The sequence below is a fragment of the Chlamydotis macqueenii genome, chromosome 2 (genome assembly GCF_036417535.1).
Source record: "Chlamydotis macqueenii isolate bChlMac1 chromosome 2, bChlMac1.mat, whole genome shotgun sequence".
Lineage (NCBI taxonomy): Eukaryota > Metazoa > Chordata > Aves > Otidiformes > Otididae > Chlamydotis > Chlamydotis macqueenii.
Genome location: NC_141557.1, coordinates 65,877,514 through 65,893,129, shown reverse-complemented (window position 1 = coordinate 65,893,129; position 15,616 = coordinate 65,877,514). Strand labels below are relative to the sequence as shown.

The 15,616-nt window shown below is 37.3% G+C and overlaps 1 protein-coding gene across 2 annotated transcripts in view; it reads left to right on the top strand.

Moving 5' to 3' along the window:
* The window catches only part of CDKAL1 (CDKAL1 threonylcarbamoyladenosine tRNA methylthiotransferase), a 416,940-nt gene that overhangs the window by 171,156 nt on the left and 230,168 nt on the right, over nt 1-15,616 (top strand). For both annotated transcript variants that reach the window (XM_086743159.1, XM_086743160.1), the window contains one exon: nt 14,560-14,663. In XM_086743159.1, coding sequence (XP_086599285.1) covers nt 14,560-14,663 — 104 coding nt within the window. The remainder of the gene's footprint in view (nt 1-14,559; nt 14,664-15,616) is intronic.

Below are 15,616 nucleotides of genomic sequence, written 5' to 3'. Positions count from 1 at the left end.
TTCCTTTCTTGCAGACACAACTGCAAGTCTGAAAGCTGGTGCTTTCCTGTTTGCATATCATTGCCAAGGAGTCAAGAAGCTAGGCTGCCCTGTTGGTGGGACTGCACCACTGTTAGTTAAAACAGGATTTATCCCCACAAATGGAGTTTAGTTGTCTGATTTTTCTGAGGTAGAAATAAATTTTCTCTACCATTGCTATATTTGGTTTTGATTTCAGGAAAAAGAATGGTTACTCTTGGAGGGGTGGTGGCAAGAAGTGATAATTCAGTTTTTTCATTTTTAACCTCTTTTGGTCATGATTAGTTACAATGATTTATTACTCTTTTGAGAATTACTGTTGATTGCCCCTTTTAGTGGAGATTTTCAGTCCGTACATCAGGAATGGTTGGGGACTTTAAGTCTTTGCTCTGTATCTGGAATACACTGAATGAAGTGGAGGAAGATGCCTAAAAGAATGCTTTGTGCTACTAGGTATATGGCTAACAGCTTTGCCCCTGAAACCTAATATCACTGACATGATCGTACGTGTTTAGGTAAAGCACAAAACTTACTGTGAGATTAGCCTAAAATATGAAATGCTGTTGCATAGATCTCATTACCTTCTGTTTTAAGTGTGCAAAACACATTTGTAAGGCTTGTTTTCAGAAATAAGAGTACGTGATAAACATGAGCCAGCGATGTGCCCTTGTGGTAAAGGCAGCCGACAGCCTCCTGGGCTGCAGTCAGCAGAGCATCTCCAGCAGACGGAGGGAGGTGATCCTGCCCCTCTGCTCAGCACTGGTGAGAGATACCTGGAGTGCTAGGTCCAATGCTGGGCTCCCAGTAAAAGAGAGGCACAGAGATACTGGAGCAGAGCCAGTGAAGGGCCATGAAGGTGATTAATGGCATGGAGCATGAGACTCAGAAGGTATGTGGACATGGTACTGAGCAACCTGCTCTAGTTGCCCCTGCTTTGAGCAGTAGGGGCTTGGACTAGATGATCTGCAGAGGTCCCGTCCCACCTCAGCCACTCTATATTTCTGTGTTATTTATATAAATATAAACAGCAATAGAGAAACTCACAAGGATTTAGAGACAGACACAATGGGTGTTAGTGCAGTTGCTTAATACTGGTTGAGACCTTCACTGCAGAAGTAAGTGTTGTGGTTTGACACTTCAAAAAGTAATACCCTAAATCAAGTGCTACCCATCCCATGCAGAATGAATCCCCATTTCCTGACTTTAAAGCATTTCCTGTGCAATCCTGCAGGCCTATTCAGCCTCAGGAAAGAGGAACTCTATTTCCAAATTCCTTGCCTGCTAGGCAGAGTGAAATATTCCCACTGGAAATATACACCCCAAGCTTCTGTCTCTGTAATTTAGCATGTTGCATTTCATCAGCTTGATTACAAGAATACTTCAATGCTTTTTTTAAAAAAAAAGTTTTCTGAATTCCTCCTGCAAAACATTCAGTTTTTATTTTTCCTAAAGTAACCATGTAGAATTCTGGTTTTAGAGTTTATTTTCAAGACATTGGATGAGAAGTGGAGTTTTAGCTTGGTGGGGTTTTTTTGTAGGAACTTTGTTGATATGTGTGTAGACTCTGGGAGAAAAAAAAGAGTTATTGAAGCAAAGGTCAAGTACAAAATTGTCACTCATCACATGCTTATCTAGCTTATTTTTAAACTAATACACAAGTGTCTAAGTATCACATGGTCTTTCTTGCGTTGCAGACTGGTGCCAGACTCGGTGTCTTTTCTGTTTTTTTTCAAGAGAGAAATGTCTAGTGGTTTTTTGTTTTCAGTGAGTATATTTGTGAGTCATGTATATCATGTAATGTTGCTTTGCTTCTAAGTCTAATAGTTTTGCAGGAGGTGGATGGAGTCTCCACATTTTAACTTGGTATTAGGCTGAAAAGTGCAGCTGGGGAATGTTTGCTGAAGGGTTTGTTTAGTCATTCACATTCCTGTGTTCCAACAGTTTGTTTTAGATCATTTGTTAAAGAGCTTAAAGCACAACTCCTTTTAGTATTGATATAGAGGGGTTTTTTCTGCAAGTTAGATTTTTTTGGTTTATATTCCCTCCCCCTGCCCCTTTCCAAAACTATACATCAGTTACTTTTCTAAGTAGCAGGTGTGGGGAAAATAGTATACTGATTTAATATAACTGGTCAGATACATATTGGAACTTTTGTCTTAGGAATAATTCTTTAGTAAAATAAAATGTAATAACTTCTGAGATTTTGTTTTTAGTTTACCACTTAAATGAAGAATAGTCTAAATGAAAGTTTTAAGTATTAGAGGGAAAATGTTATTGCAAGTTAAACTCTTTATGTAAGTATCAACATCTTTAGGAAAGTTCAGCAATGTTTAATGAATTGACTTACAGTTCTGTAATTCACAATAATATAGTGGCATCTGTTCACCAAGCACATTATGAACATTTAAATAACCTTCGAATTCCAACGAGAGGTTTAGTACTGGTGTCTCCACTAGGCTCATCCATTTCACTTGGGCAGAAGGTGTAAGCTGATGTTGTGCTTATTGGCTTGTGTCTGCAGTTTGTAGGGAAAGAGAAGGTTTGCAAGGGAGCCTTGCTGTATCTGTAGCTGATCTTCAGAAGTGTTTCTTGGACATGTTTAAATTCTAATCTAGCAATTCTTTGTGGAAGAAGACCATGTACTCCAAGTTTAGAAATAGGTCTATGTGAAAGTACCAAAGTAATACAGAACTTAGAAGAAGTGCTGTTTTGTTCCTGTCCTTGTTTGGATAGGTTCACTTCTCGTGTGAATGTTCCCCTGGTGCACTAGGTATACATCCCTTGCACCCGTACTGAAAGCCAAGCTAGTGCAAGCACTGTATAACCAACTCATATCTAACTTAGGCATTCTTTGCGATTCAGACAGCTACTGAACTTACTGCAGAGACTATAACGGGAATTTTAATCATTCAACTTAAACTAGGTCCTATTCCTACCTTACCCATTCATTCCAGCAGTTTATGTACATTACAACCGTTGCTTCTTTGAGTGGAAGTACAGTGAGGAGGCATAGTTTGTAGTGTTAAAGTCAAATACGGGAGTGAAGCCGTACCTCTTAATAAGATAGCAGTCAACTGAAAAGAACAGAAAGTTTGTGAGATGCTATAAAAATATTTTGAAAAATGGAAGTAGGCATGAAGTGATAGTACTTGCTGTGATGTATTCTTTAGATGCTATGATTCTGTGATGGCAAAAGGGACAGTCTGTTTTATTGGTATCTTCATTCTTTTATGGTATCTCCTTTTCTGAACATGATAGCTGTGGATCAGAGTTCGTTTTCTTGTCCCTTGTTTTCTAAATAGCAGTCTTCCAGTACCTCAAGGGGGCCTACAGGAAAGATGGGGAGAGACTCTTCAGTAGGGCCTGTTGTGACAGGACGAGGGGTAATGGTTTCAAAATAGAGGGAGGTAGATTTAGATTAGATATTAGGAAAAATTTTACAATGAGGTTAGTAGAACACTGGAACAGGTTGCCAAGAGAGGTGGTGGATGCCCCATCCCGGGAAACGTTCAAGGCTAGGTTGGATGAGGCTCTGAGCAACATGATCTGGTGAAATATGTCCCTGCTCCTTGCAGGGGGGTTGGACTAGATGACCTTTGAAGGTCCCTTCCAACCCTAACCATTCTATGATTCTATAAATACAGTTAGTTTAAACACAACTTGTATCTAAACTGTCGAGTATCAAAAATGCCATCTACTGGGGGGCAGAATGGCTGGATGAGATAAGCATATGAGTATACAATTGATGGAGGTAAAATAAGCTTTTCTTGGGACTTGCAGCTGATAACTTTTGTTCAAAAAAAGTTTTTAAAAGTTTGTGCTTGGAAAATTGCTCTCAACCTGCCCACAGAATTTCATATTCTACAAAAATAAGAATATTCTTGCTTCAAGATGATGCATAGATGGCTGTGTTATCTGGTGTGTTGTATGAAAGCAGTGCTGAAACACAACCGACCGAAGTAGATCTGTGTGTTTGCTGTATACTTGTGTAAGAAGAAATGCACCTATATGAGAGAGTAAGACTTCCTCTGCCTGACAACTGTTAAAGTCATGGGAATGAGATTTTTTTTTTTTTCATTTTTGTCTCACTAGCAGTATTTCAGATTTCCTGGGTGTTTGTGTTTATTACAAAGTTGCATATTGATTGCAGATATTCAGCTGCATAGATTGATTCGGTTTATGATGCCTTCTACAAAAAAAAAAAGAAGAAAGAAAAAAGCTTGGTATTCTTTATTATTTTAATAAAATTAATTTAATACATAATGCTTACAAGACTTAAGTGGGACGATATTCTTAGCAAAGCAAGAGGTACCTGTTTATATATATTCTTTTAAAGAGCACTTATTGCTAATTAACTTCTCATAAAGGTTATATTGCTATGCCTAACTCCATGTAGAACTCTGGTATCTGCTGTGTTCCGGCTCTTCTTTCTTTAGGCTTATTTTAGGTATACATTAAATATTTTATGAATATTGTTGAGTATTATATGATGAATTATTATCTTAGGTAATCAATATTTAGATAAAAGTAGTGGTCCCTTTTGAAATGAAATTATGAAAGTAGTAGTGTAAATACTCAGTAAATGTAAAGCGGCTTTTTATGGTACTCTGGATCAGCTGAATGGCTTTGTTTTCCAAAGGGAGTAATGCTCTTCTGAAAAGCAAGGCATAAAGAGAGATCTGTCTCCTCTGTTTTACTGAGACAGGAAACTTGGATTCTGCAGTTTGTATAAACTGCTTTAGACGTGAGCACATGTAACAGATTATTGCACATCTGTTCGTTGAGGGACTTTTCTTTGTTGTTTATACAGTACATTCAGGTTTTTCTCCCCATCAATTTCTTTTGCATGTGATGCAGGTGTGTTTGCAGAAGAGAGTTTAGGATTCTTAAGTGAATTCAAGTGAAGTGAATTTGCAAGTTTAAATATGGCCAGATACAACTCATAACAAAATTGACAAAGTTTTTTGGGTTTTTTTTGTTTTTTTTTTTTTGTTTGTTTTTGGTTTTTTTTGTAAGACTTGGTTAGCATTTGGGTTGATTTGAACATTTCAAAGAAATATGGAGAAGCACAAATATACTCCACTTAGGGAACTAAATTAAGGGCTTTGCATGGTTACTACCCATATGACTCTATAAAGTTTCAAGGCATATTGATTAATTTTGCACAGAGGTGAAGGGTGGCAGGAAACAAAGTGCAATTTTAAATGGCTCTAGCTCCAATAGCATGCTTGGGAATAATTTATTCATGACTGCCTACTGCATACTGCTGCAAAAAGAATCTGCCATGCTTGTTTCTCTTATTGTTAGCCCTCAAAGTGCTGTGATGTCCTTAAGGACAGCATGTGAGTATCACATTAATGTCACACTCTAAATGTATTTAATAAGAAATGGAACAAAAATTATTAAATGTTGATACAGTTTGTGGTATCTTTAATTTAATTTAATATTCTTCTCTGATTCTTCTTGTGCAGGCCAGACTTGGTCCTCTGCTGCATTGATTCTTCATCTTCTAGGTTTTCTTACCCCTGTAGTTGAATCTGAGCTTCCAATGATGTTGGAAGCATGCCGTACTTCTTGTGTGTCTGTCTCTCTTACACATATGTCTGTGCACACTCATCCATGTAGACACACATAATCCTAGAGCAGACCAAGTCTCTGGGCTCTAGAAAGGAAATGTTGTTGAGTTCCAACATCTCAAAGATGAGATCAGCTGTAGTGTAGCCTGTTCCACTACTTGAACACTATTATGGTAAGATACTTTCTTACCATAATCACAGTTTCCTCTATTACAACTTGCGTCCGTTGCTTTTAATCTTATAACCTCGAACCTTCAAGAACAGCCTGGCTGTATCTTCACTGTAAGCTCCCACTAGCTGTTTGTAGACAGTAGGAAGATCCCCTCATCCTTACAACAAGTAAGCCAGTTCTCTTAGCCTCTCCTTGTGTGCCGTGTGCCTGACCCTCTGGTCATCTTGATGTCCTTCCTGTCCGCTTGTTTGTTACTTTATGTCACAGGCTGCCTTGTTCCAGGGAGCTCAAAACTGGACGCGGCACCACAGATGTAATCTCACAAGTGCCAGAGCGCACTAATAATTTCAATCTGTTGGTTTCATTCTTGAAAGTAAAGTACAGTGCTTTCGACCTTCTTAATTATACAGGGCATACTGCTGACTCATTTTCAGTTTGTGGCCCACCTGGACCCCAAAGTCCTTATCCACAAAGCGTCTTTCTAGCCAGTCAGTTCCCTTCCCACCTGCACTTTTGCCTGGGGTTACTCCATCCTAGATGTGAGACTTCTTACTTGCCATTGTTGAAATTCATGAGGTTCCTGTTAGCCCATTTCTCCAGGCTGTTGGTATCCCTCCAAAGAGTAACCCTGCCCTTCAGCATTTCGACTGCTCCCCCCACCTCCAGCTTGAGATTTGCTGCAGATGCATCACATCCCTTCACCTGTGTTGTTAATAAAGCCATAAAATAATAGTGGCCCCAGCATCAGTCCCTGAGGAACACCAATACTAACCAGCTACCAGTTAGACTTTGCACTGCTGACTGCAACCCAACTGTCCAACCGGTTTCTAACCCACCTTCTCCATTTATTCAGTGTCTATCACAGGAATTTGGCTTTAAGGATTCTATGGGACAAAGCCTGTGGCAAAGGCCTGTATAGAATTGAGGTATATGACATCCCCAGCCTGCCTGTTCCCACAGCATCAGTCACCTCTTTGTAGAAGGCAAGGTCAGGTCATGTCTTTTGCTTCAGACAACTCAACCTCACAAGGAAAATGTCATTTTAACCTGTATTTATAAAAGCAAACAAATATCTTACAGTATGATGTCATCAACTGTATTTGTGAAAGCATTTCTGCAGGGAAGTTGTCGGGTGGCGCTTACGGAATGAAATGATAACGTGCCTTGCTGCATTGGCTTGTTGGGTCTGTTCAACAGCCCACGTGCAGCCAGTGCAAACCCCCCGTAATCTAAAACATTGGGTCTTTTTAAGAACTTTGCTAAACTTGAAAAGCTGTTTCAAGTCAGCCATTGCAAAGATTATGTTGTAGCCAAGTGTGGCTCTGGAAGAAGAAAAATTCCATTTAAGTGTTGACTAAGGCATGTAAACAACTGAATTGCTGAGCTACTTTGTGTTTTGTCTGTCCATTCCTTTTTATTGTTAAGTCTTGCTTTTGGTGACTAGAGCTGCCTCTTGTGTATTTTCCAGCCTCTGTAATGTCTAGAAGCCTGTTTAGATCCTGCGTCCCCAAGGGGTTCTGTGGCCTGCTTTTAATGTTCTGATTTGTTCATTAAGTGCTTTAGTCGTGGTCTTTCTGATTTTCTTCTAAATGAGTGACCCTAACTATCTGAGTTGCAATGGAGGTGACAAAAAAAAAAAAAGAAGAAGAAGAATTTTCGTCAACTTAGGTCTAACCAGACAAAAACGAGTTGTCTTTCTGCTTTAAAAAAAAAAAAAAAAAAGTTATGTCTTTTTTTTTTTTTGTCAGAGCTGGCAGCAGTTGAACTGGAAAAGTTTCAGACTCACCACAAACTTGAGTGGTTAAGGAGGAAATCAAAGCATACAAACACTGGCCAGCTAGCTTGGAAGAAAGTCAGACCATTCCAGTCACTGGGACATGAGGACACTGCAGGGGAGTTACAAGCATAACAGTCACTGAATGCAAGACAACAGGGAAAAGTTAAGAAAATGGCAGGGAAAAAAAGTAAAATAGAAGAGAAGAGCTGAGAAATCATAGGAAGGGGAAAATTTTAGAGAAGTAAAGCAGATGGAGAATATGAGGATCATTAGTTTAGTAACGAAAGGCTACTGTTTCCTGGTTTTCTGCACTGTCACTAGGTCTGTAAAATATATTTTAATATATTTAAACAATAGCCTTATAGAAAAATGAAAATAAAATAATTTATAAATGTTAGTTTGCTTAATTCAAATTAGTTTCCCTAATTATTCAAAAGTACCTTAACTTGCATTTTCTTTGAGAGATCTCTAAGAGGTTCATGGGCAGTAAGGAAGACATGTCCATCAAGATAATCTGACTGACTCAGCTCTATAGCTGTGTAAAGGCGATTAATCTGCTTTTGAGAATCCCCATGGAGACTTTTAAAGGCAAACATAAAGCCTCTGGTTTAAATTTCTATTTTTAAAACAAATCGTTGGGTTCTTATAAGAATAGCTGTGTAAATCAGTCCATTAAATTGCTTGGAAAATCTCAGACAGATTTGAGATTGGGCAATTATGTTGAAATGTGTGTTGTTCTTTCATTTTAAGTTAACAAAGTAATACAGAATGAAGAGTATGTACTTCAAGCGTGTATGTCTCTCTCCACTGCTGGCTCAAATACTTTTTTTTCAGCAAGGCTAACCAATTTATCACAAGACAGAGATGACATTTAAGAGCACCAACTTAGTATTAATTGTAGATATTGCTTAGATTCTTGTTCACATTGGAGCTTTTAACGTATCTACTGCTGCCACAACAAGTGGGACATTTTGGGGCAGAAAGCTTTGTGTAGATGCAGTCATGGAGAAGGGATTCTTTCTAGATTATAAATGGTGACTTTGTTTTTATTGTGCACTGATTTCCATTATTTTACCCAGACAATTCAGATCCCCTTTCCCACAGACATTTTACAAATACTTTTTTGGAAATTGGTCTGATGGCAATCTCAGATAAATTCTAATTTAAGCCTGGCAGTTTCAGTGCTACTGAAATGTAACTTTATTTTTCCCCCCAGGATGTTTTGACCAGTACAAAAACAATACCTTGTATCCCAAGAATCTGTGTGGTACCTGCTGTATGTTACAGAATTAACTGCAGCCTAATGTTTCCTGTGAGATTTCACCACTCTGAAAGGGTCTGTCCCAAAAGCCATTCAGGAAGTGAAAACAATAGCTCTTATCACAGGCAGTGGTCTACTTTTCAACCATGTTTTCTGTGTGGGTGATTTAGGAGCTGCTAATGTGAAGATGCATGGTAAATGGAGTGGATTGCTTATAGAAAGACACTTGACTGCCCTTACCCTTCTCCTTCCACTCGTGGAGATCTGCTGAGATGCTTCATTCCTGAAACAGAACTTTTAAATGTGCTCATTGTCTCCTCCCTGCTACGTAGAAATCACAGTTTTAATTTAATCCTTAGTATTTTGTTAAAAAATTTTGAAAAAATTACATTTTTAGAGCTTACAGAGTTGTTCGTTACTAACCCAATTAGGTTTTGCAGCACATTCTCTGTAAGTTATGCTAAGTCATCTGCCCCAGTAGAGATTTTTTTAATGAAATTATATTATCTGATGCTTTAAATTGGAAGGCATTTGTCAAGTCACAGCTCTCTAAAGCTATAAATTAAAGCAAGCCTCCAAGAATCCTGTACTCAGAAGTCATTTTCCAATCACTGCTGTTCATTAGGAGGGACATGAGAATAGTAGTTGTTTGTGCATGATGAAATAGTGATGTTGGGGTATTCTACCATCATGTCTCTGAGGTTAGTGTGAGCAGATTTCTAAGAAAGCATCTTTTCTATCTAAGATTTTTCTGTCATGACTCTTTATTTCTACCATTTCCATTACTGCTATTTGACTGAGACCAGGAGTCATCATCTTTCAAATATTTTTCCTTTTTATGAAGTGTTGAAAGAATTGATTACTTGTCTTTACAGTGCCGTGGCATTTTCTGCTCTGTGCAACCACAGAATCTAATTTATCTACCTGTGCTGTTTCAACTGAGTCACTTTCTTGATATTAATGACTGTCATTATCTGCCCCTAAAGTTGTCATCTGCATAGCCAAGCAGCTGTTTGGAAATGCTTCTAAAATAGTTTCTGTCTCTGTGAATCACAGAGCTTTAGTTTGAATTGCAGAGAAAAAATCATTGCAGTTTCCAGTAGGTATCTAGTAATGCACTGGTTTGGGTCAGGGTGGGGAACACAGATCTATGCAGCTTAGCAATGGAACGTTTTACCTTGTAGTATCAACTTAGAATGCCTGAATAAGTTAATTCAAACAGTTGCAGAACTGTGTGGGTGAAATAATTAATCAAGAAGTTCTTTAGAGAAACACTAAGAAGTGCCATTGGTGCACTTGGTTTTGCTGATGTTTAAGTCATTGGCCTTAAAGTGAGCGCGTTGAACGTAGATGATATAACTACATAGCTGTGACCTTTGAATCACCTGCACTTGACGGTAGGAATTCAGTTTCACAAAATGCAAATATTTAAAGTACAAAATTAAATCATATTATAGCTTATCAAACTAACTGAGCTGCCTTCTCTCCAAATTCCTTTTGATTAGTAGCTGGTGAGACATTACCAAATAAAACACTAGCTTCAAAGGTCTTCGGTAGAAGAAAATTATGATGCACTTTGTTCACATTTTGCTGAGCATGGAAAGGGGTTGCAGAATTGAAAAACACCATCCCATGGTTGCATCCTACTTTGAGAAAAATGTATGCAGTCCCATACACTGTATGGTGTTTCTTGAAAGGTCATCCTATTTTCTACTAAAACTTTTTTGACAGGCTTTTTCTTTTTAAGTTGGCATTGCACTTCCAGAGCGGTTTCTAAAATAGTTGGCTACAAAGGTAATTTCAGAGAAGTCCTGTTTTTATCATACAGAAAATGTTACGACATCAAGCGCATCTATGCAGCATAGCTCCGGTGGCTGGTGTCCAGGCTCAGTCTGAACGAGCTGGGGTACTAGAAACAGTTTTTCTGTAATAATGTGGATTGCTGCTTAGACTAGTTATCCTTGATGAGAAATAGCTTGCCACTGTTTCAAAACTATTTTAAATCCTGAGTCTTTTCAAAGTGAAAACAACCTCCCATGCCCCATATTTTTACGGGAAGTTATCTTCCCTGTCATAGTGGATTGAAAAGGTTTATTGTAAAATGTGCAAACTTCAAGCGAAAGAACAGTTTCCTGAAAACAAGTCAGGCATATTAGGCATGTTGTTTTGGTTTGGGTTTTTTTTTTCTTGTAAACAACTTTTTTTTCCCTGATCCATTGCAGTTAAAGTTTGATGAAATTTAGAAATTTTGCAAGGGCAAAGTAGCATTTATAGAGTAAGAAACATTCATGGCATTTAACTCTATAGTATTATACTTAACTACAATATAGCATAAGTGCTGTTGTTAGGTTTACAAAACTTTGTATCCTAAGGAGAAAAATATTTGTAGAATTCTACTATCTCTTGTGTAGTAAGTTGTGACTAGTATCCACCTCCTTTTCATCAGCTGGGAGTATGTATTTCTGGTATTTCTTTTGCTCAGTCAAACCTGCAAAGGAAGTTTTCTTTTTACTCACACTCTGGAGCCTTTTAATCAAAATTATATTTGATAGAAACTCTAAAAATATCATAAAAGCCCAAATCTCTTCTGTAGACTGTATTTTGAAAAAAAGCAAATCATGCTCCTCTTCCAGGAAAACCACAGTTTACTAATATAAAATATTTTGGGGCTGGAATTATTGAGACCTTCTAAGAAAGTGTGATGGTAGGTGCAGAGAGATGGTGTGGGTGACTGTTATGAGCAATCTTTCTATATTTGTACTGATGTGATGCTCCAGTCATCTTAGGAGCACTGCACTGCTGGCAGAATTTGGTTTTGGTTTTTTCTTTGTTTGTGTGGTTTTGTTTTTGTTTGTTTTTTTTTTTTAATACGGTGAACTTCATAAAACCTTGAGTTTGTATAACTAGCCAGATCTTATGAGAGCAGATATTAGTGTTTAGCCTGAGTTGTGATTAATGATAAACTATTTCTGCAGGTTTCTAATCTGGGAGAAGGCCACCTTAGGACTGGGTTTGGGTTGGGTTTTTTGGTTTAAGTTGTTTTTTTTTTTTTTTTTTTAATTCTTCACCAGCTCATTAGGCTGATACAAAGTAAGAATTTACTGGATTATTCAGGAAATTTAGAGGGCAATACCACCCTTTTCCCCAAAATTAACCACCTGCAGAGCAGCAAGTATCTTCTGCTATATGACACTGTTGCAGCTATTCAGCTCTCCCATCTTACTCACAGATGTCTGGTCTTGGTCAATCACATTAAATGTGAGCGACTAGAACACTAATGGAACATCACAGTCTGTAATTGAGCTGTTTTCTGATTCTTGACTGAAAGATGTTTTGTATTTTTCATATCTGAGGTAGAATCCTGTCTTCATTGAATTTAGTGGCACAAGTTCCAGTAAGAGGAATCAGGATTTTGCTCCTCATGTCTCTGCTGTCGTTCTCATCTGCTGCTGAAATCCACTGATTAGTCCCACTGAAGGAAAGTCTTTGTTTGTCTGCTGTGTCATAAGTATACTTGCTCATAATTAGTTCCATCTGTAAGGGGTAGCATTTCATGTTAAGTGTGTGTTTTATGAGGAATATTACTGTTTTGAAAATGAAGTGTCTGCTTAATTTAATGCACAACATGAGGACATATTAGCTCAACAATGTGAAGACCACTGTTTCCAATGTCTACAACAAAATTTCAGGCACTTGATGATGTTCATTTTGGTAACATGTTCAAAAAGTTTTTAATTAGCCACATGGTAGTAATTTATCTGTGGCTAATATTTTACCTTGCTGTGAAATAGTTCTGTGTGTTGGGCACATAGCTGATTAAGGTTAATAATTCAAAGCAAAAGGTTAATAATTCAAAGTACCTTAATCAGTTTAGTATGTTGGGAAATCAGGACTTAGTGTTTTTTATTCCAGAATTGCTACAAAATTCATCCAAAACATGTTGGTAATTACAAGCACAATGACCATTAATAGTTGTTTCTATAAATGTCTGGGGGTTTTTTTTTGTGCAAAAAAGCTTTGAGTTGTATTAATACAAACTAGCATTTACAAACGAACTGTAAATGCTTGAAGAAGGCTTCCAGCTTAATGCAAAGCAAAATAGTCTTTTGCAACTACTAGTATGTTGGCTTTGTAGTGACATTTATTTGAGCTTTAGCTGTGATAAAGGCTGTTTTTTGGGGTTTTTTTTGGTTTTTTTTTTTTTGGGTTTTTTTTTTTTTTTTTTTTTAGGAGAGCTTTACCTACTGATCTGATTTTAGATGATCCACTTGCTGGTAAATGCCTCTTAGTAAGAGGCAATGCTCAAATTCTCAGAGTTCCCAACAGCCTTTTTCCACTTGGTTTTCTGTGGTCTGAGTATGTGACAGCATTGACGTATAAATAATTTGTTATGCTGGAAACTTGGAGTAGAGACTGGCTTATTAGGGCTTATAAGATACAGTTGATGGAGAAGGTCTCAGGGCCAGGGTGATGTGCAGGGGCAAGAGGGCACCCAAGAAAATGTTCTGTGCAGTGTTCTGCACCTCCTGATCCACTGCTTGTGTGAACAAGGTATAAACTAAAGTGTGATGGGAATTGTGAGGGAAAACCTTTAGAGTTTGCAACGCAGTAACTACCTGGTCATGGAGCTATTAGACATGGTAGTAGAAGACAAGATCTATCCAAGTAGTAAATGCAGTCTTGTAGCTGGTGACTTGTTCAGAAACCACCTCGTGCTATCTTTGCCTTCTCGTTGTTTTGAATGTTCTATAGCAATACTCCTGTAGTTTGAGCATCAGCCTTTTCTGGCTCCCAGATGCTTCATTATTTTGAAGTTACGGCTTTCTGATTGTGAAAATTGAGAGAATTTAGGATGTTCTAGTACCCATGAACAAGAGTAATATTTATAATTGGTTTTTTTTTTTTGTTTTTGTGGGTTTTCTTAGAAATTGAAGTGCTTTAACCTGTAAAAAGCTGTAGGGCAGTATCAGCTTTAAGAAGGGGTAAAGGGAAAAAGAGAGTTAATCCCTTTTAATGTTCTGCCTATTACATTAATGGCACTACCAGGATCCAAAGGCTAATCCAAGAAAAACATGCAATGAATGGTTGTTTGTGTTTGTTTATTTTGATATTTTAATCTTTATACTTTTAATTACTACGTTGTCAGGTAGATTAAAAGCATTCACATTATTCCTTCAGTTTCCTAGGGGAGTTTTTCATTAGCTCCCCAATCTTCTGTGCCAAGCTGTCTTTCTAGTTGATGATTCAGTCTTCAATACGTTATTTTCTTTGTTTACACAAGCCAAATGAAAGAAAGAAAATTTAACTCAACTGTGTTTTCAAGAATATGCACTATGTTTAAAATCTGCTTTTAGTCTTTCAGGACTCTTTTCCTTTATTTCCTTTTTCAGGTTGGATTTTTTTAATGTAGTAGGGGGTTTGGAAGCCTGGACACTCATCTTTAGTAATGAACAATTGTTAACCCGTTATAGCTTTCTGAAACTATGTAAATTCCTACTCTTGGATTTTGTATGTGGTTACCACTGATTTTTTTTTTTAATTATATTTTATCAAGATGTAAAAGCTACTTTAAGAAGGAAGGAGGACAAAGCACTTTTCAAACCAATTCTGTTACTTTATTGATTTTAAAACAAAATGCTACTATTTGCTGGTCATAGATATAAAAGCTCATTTTTTGTAGCTATACTTAATAAACATAACTGTGCATATAAAGGCTTTCTTGGCTAGAAACTGAGTATTTTAATTTTCTAAACAGGTGTCTCAATGCGTGTACCTACTGCAAAACTAAGCATGCTAGAGGAGATCTAGCAAGTTACCCAATTGAAGAGCTAGTGGACAGAGCCAAACAGTCTTTTCAAGGTAAGCAGTTTTATCCCTACAATAAAAGACAGTCTCTGAAGTGTACCAGGTCTTATTTTCACACATGATGATAGTGATACAATATGGCTCTGTTACGGGAATTTATGTTCTTAATAGTCATAACTGTGCCCGGTAGTGCCTTTGCAGTAGGCAGCCATGCTTTCATTATGTTGTGCGCCACTACTTACAAAATGTAGTCCTACCATAAGGAGTATTTAATTTTTATTTTAGGCTTGTTCACATAAGGTTCAATTCAAGCATTTTGTTGTGATAATGAGGAAACTGCAATATTTGTTAATTTTAGTCTATCTCTGCTTTCTTAAAGGGAATGACAGTAGCTTTTTTTTCGCTCCACAATAAAAGTAAATTTTATGAACCTCCCTAGGATTCTTAAAACCCTGTTTAAGGATACACTACTTTTTCTGGTAATGGATTTCCTGGAGGAATTCTGGGATGTTTCTTATCAGCTTTTAAGTTCAATTAAGTTTAATATCTCGTAGATCGAACCAAATGTCAAAAGATTTTTCCTGCAGTACAGCACTCTGTGCCAGTATCTGCCTAAAACTCTTGTATATCTGGTAGCTATGATAGCTTTATTGTACCTTAATATTTGTTCTTTAAATCTAAACTTTGCCTGTGTTTGAAAAATACAGATTTCGAGATAATGCCAGTATTCATTTCTAATACTATCTCCTTGAAGGCACAGGTGTTGTTTTTTGTGTTTGTGAGCCATATTGAAGTATTAAACATATATTTAAAAAAATACTGAGGTAATTCAGGTACAGCATCTCCTTCCATCTTTGTATCAAATACTTTGAATCAAAAGTATAGTAATAAATACAAGTGATGTCAAGTCCTCTGTGCATGTACAAAACAGTACATGCATTGGTTTTCACTTATGGCTCTGAGTGTTGCAGCTGCTCTAGTTAAATCATTGGAGACCTACTTCTTAT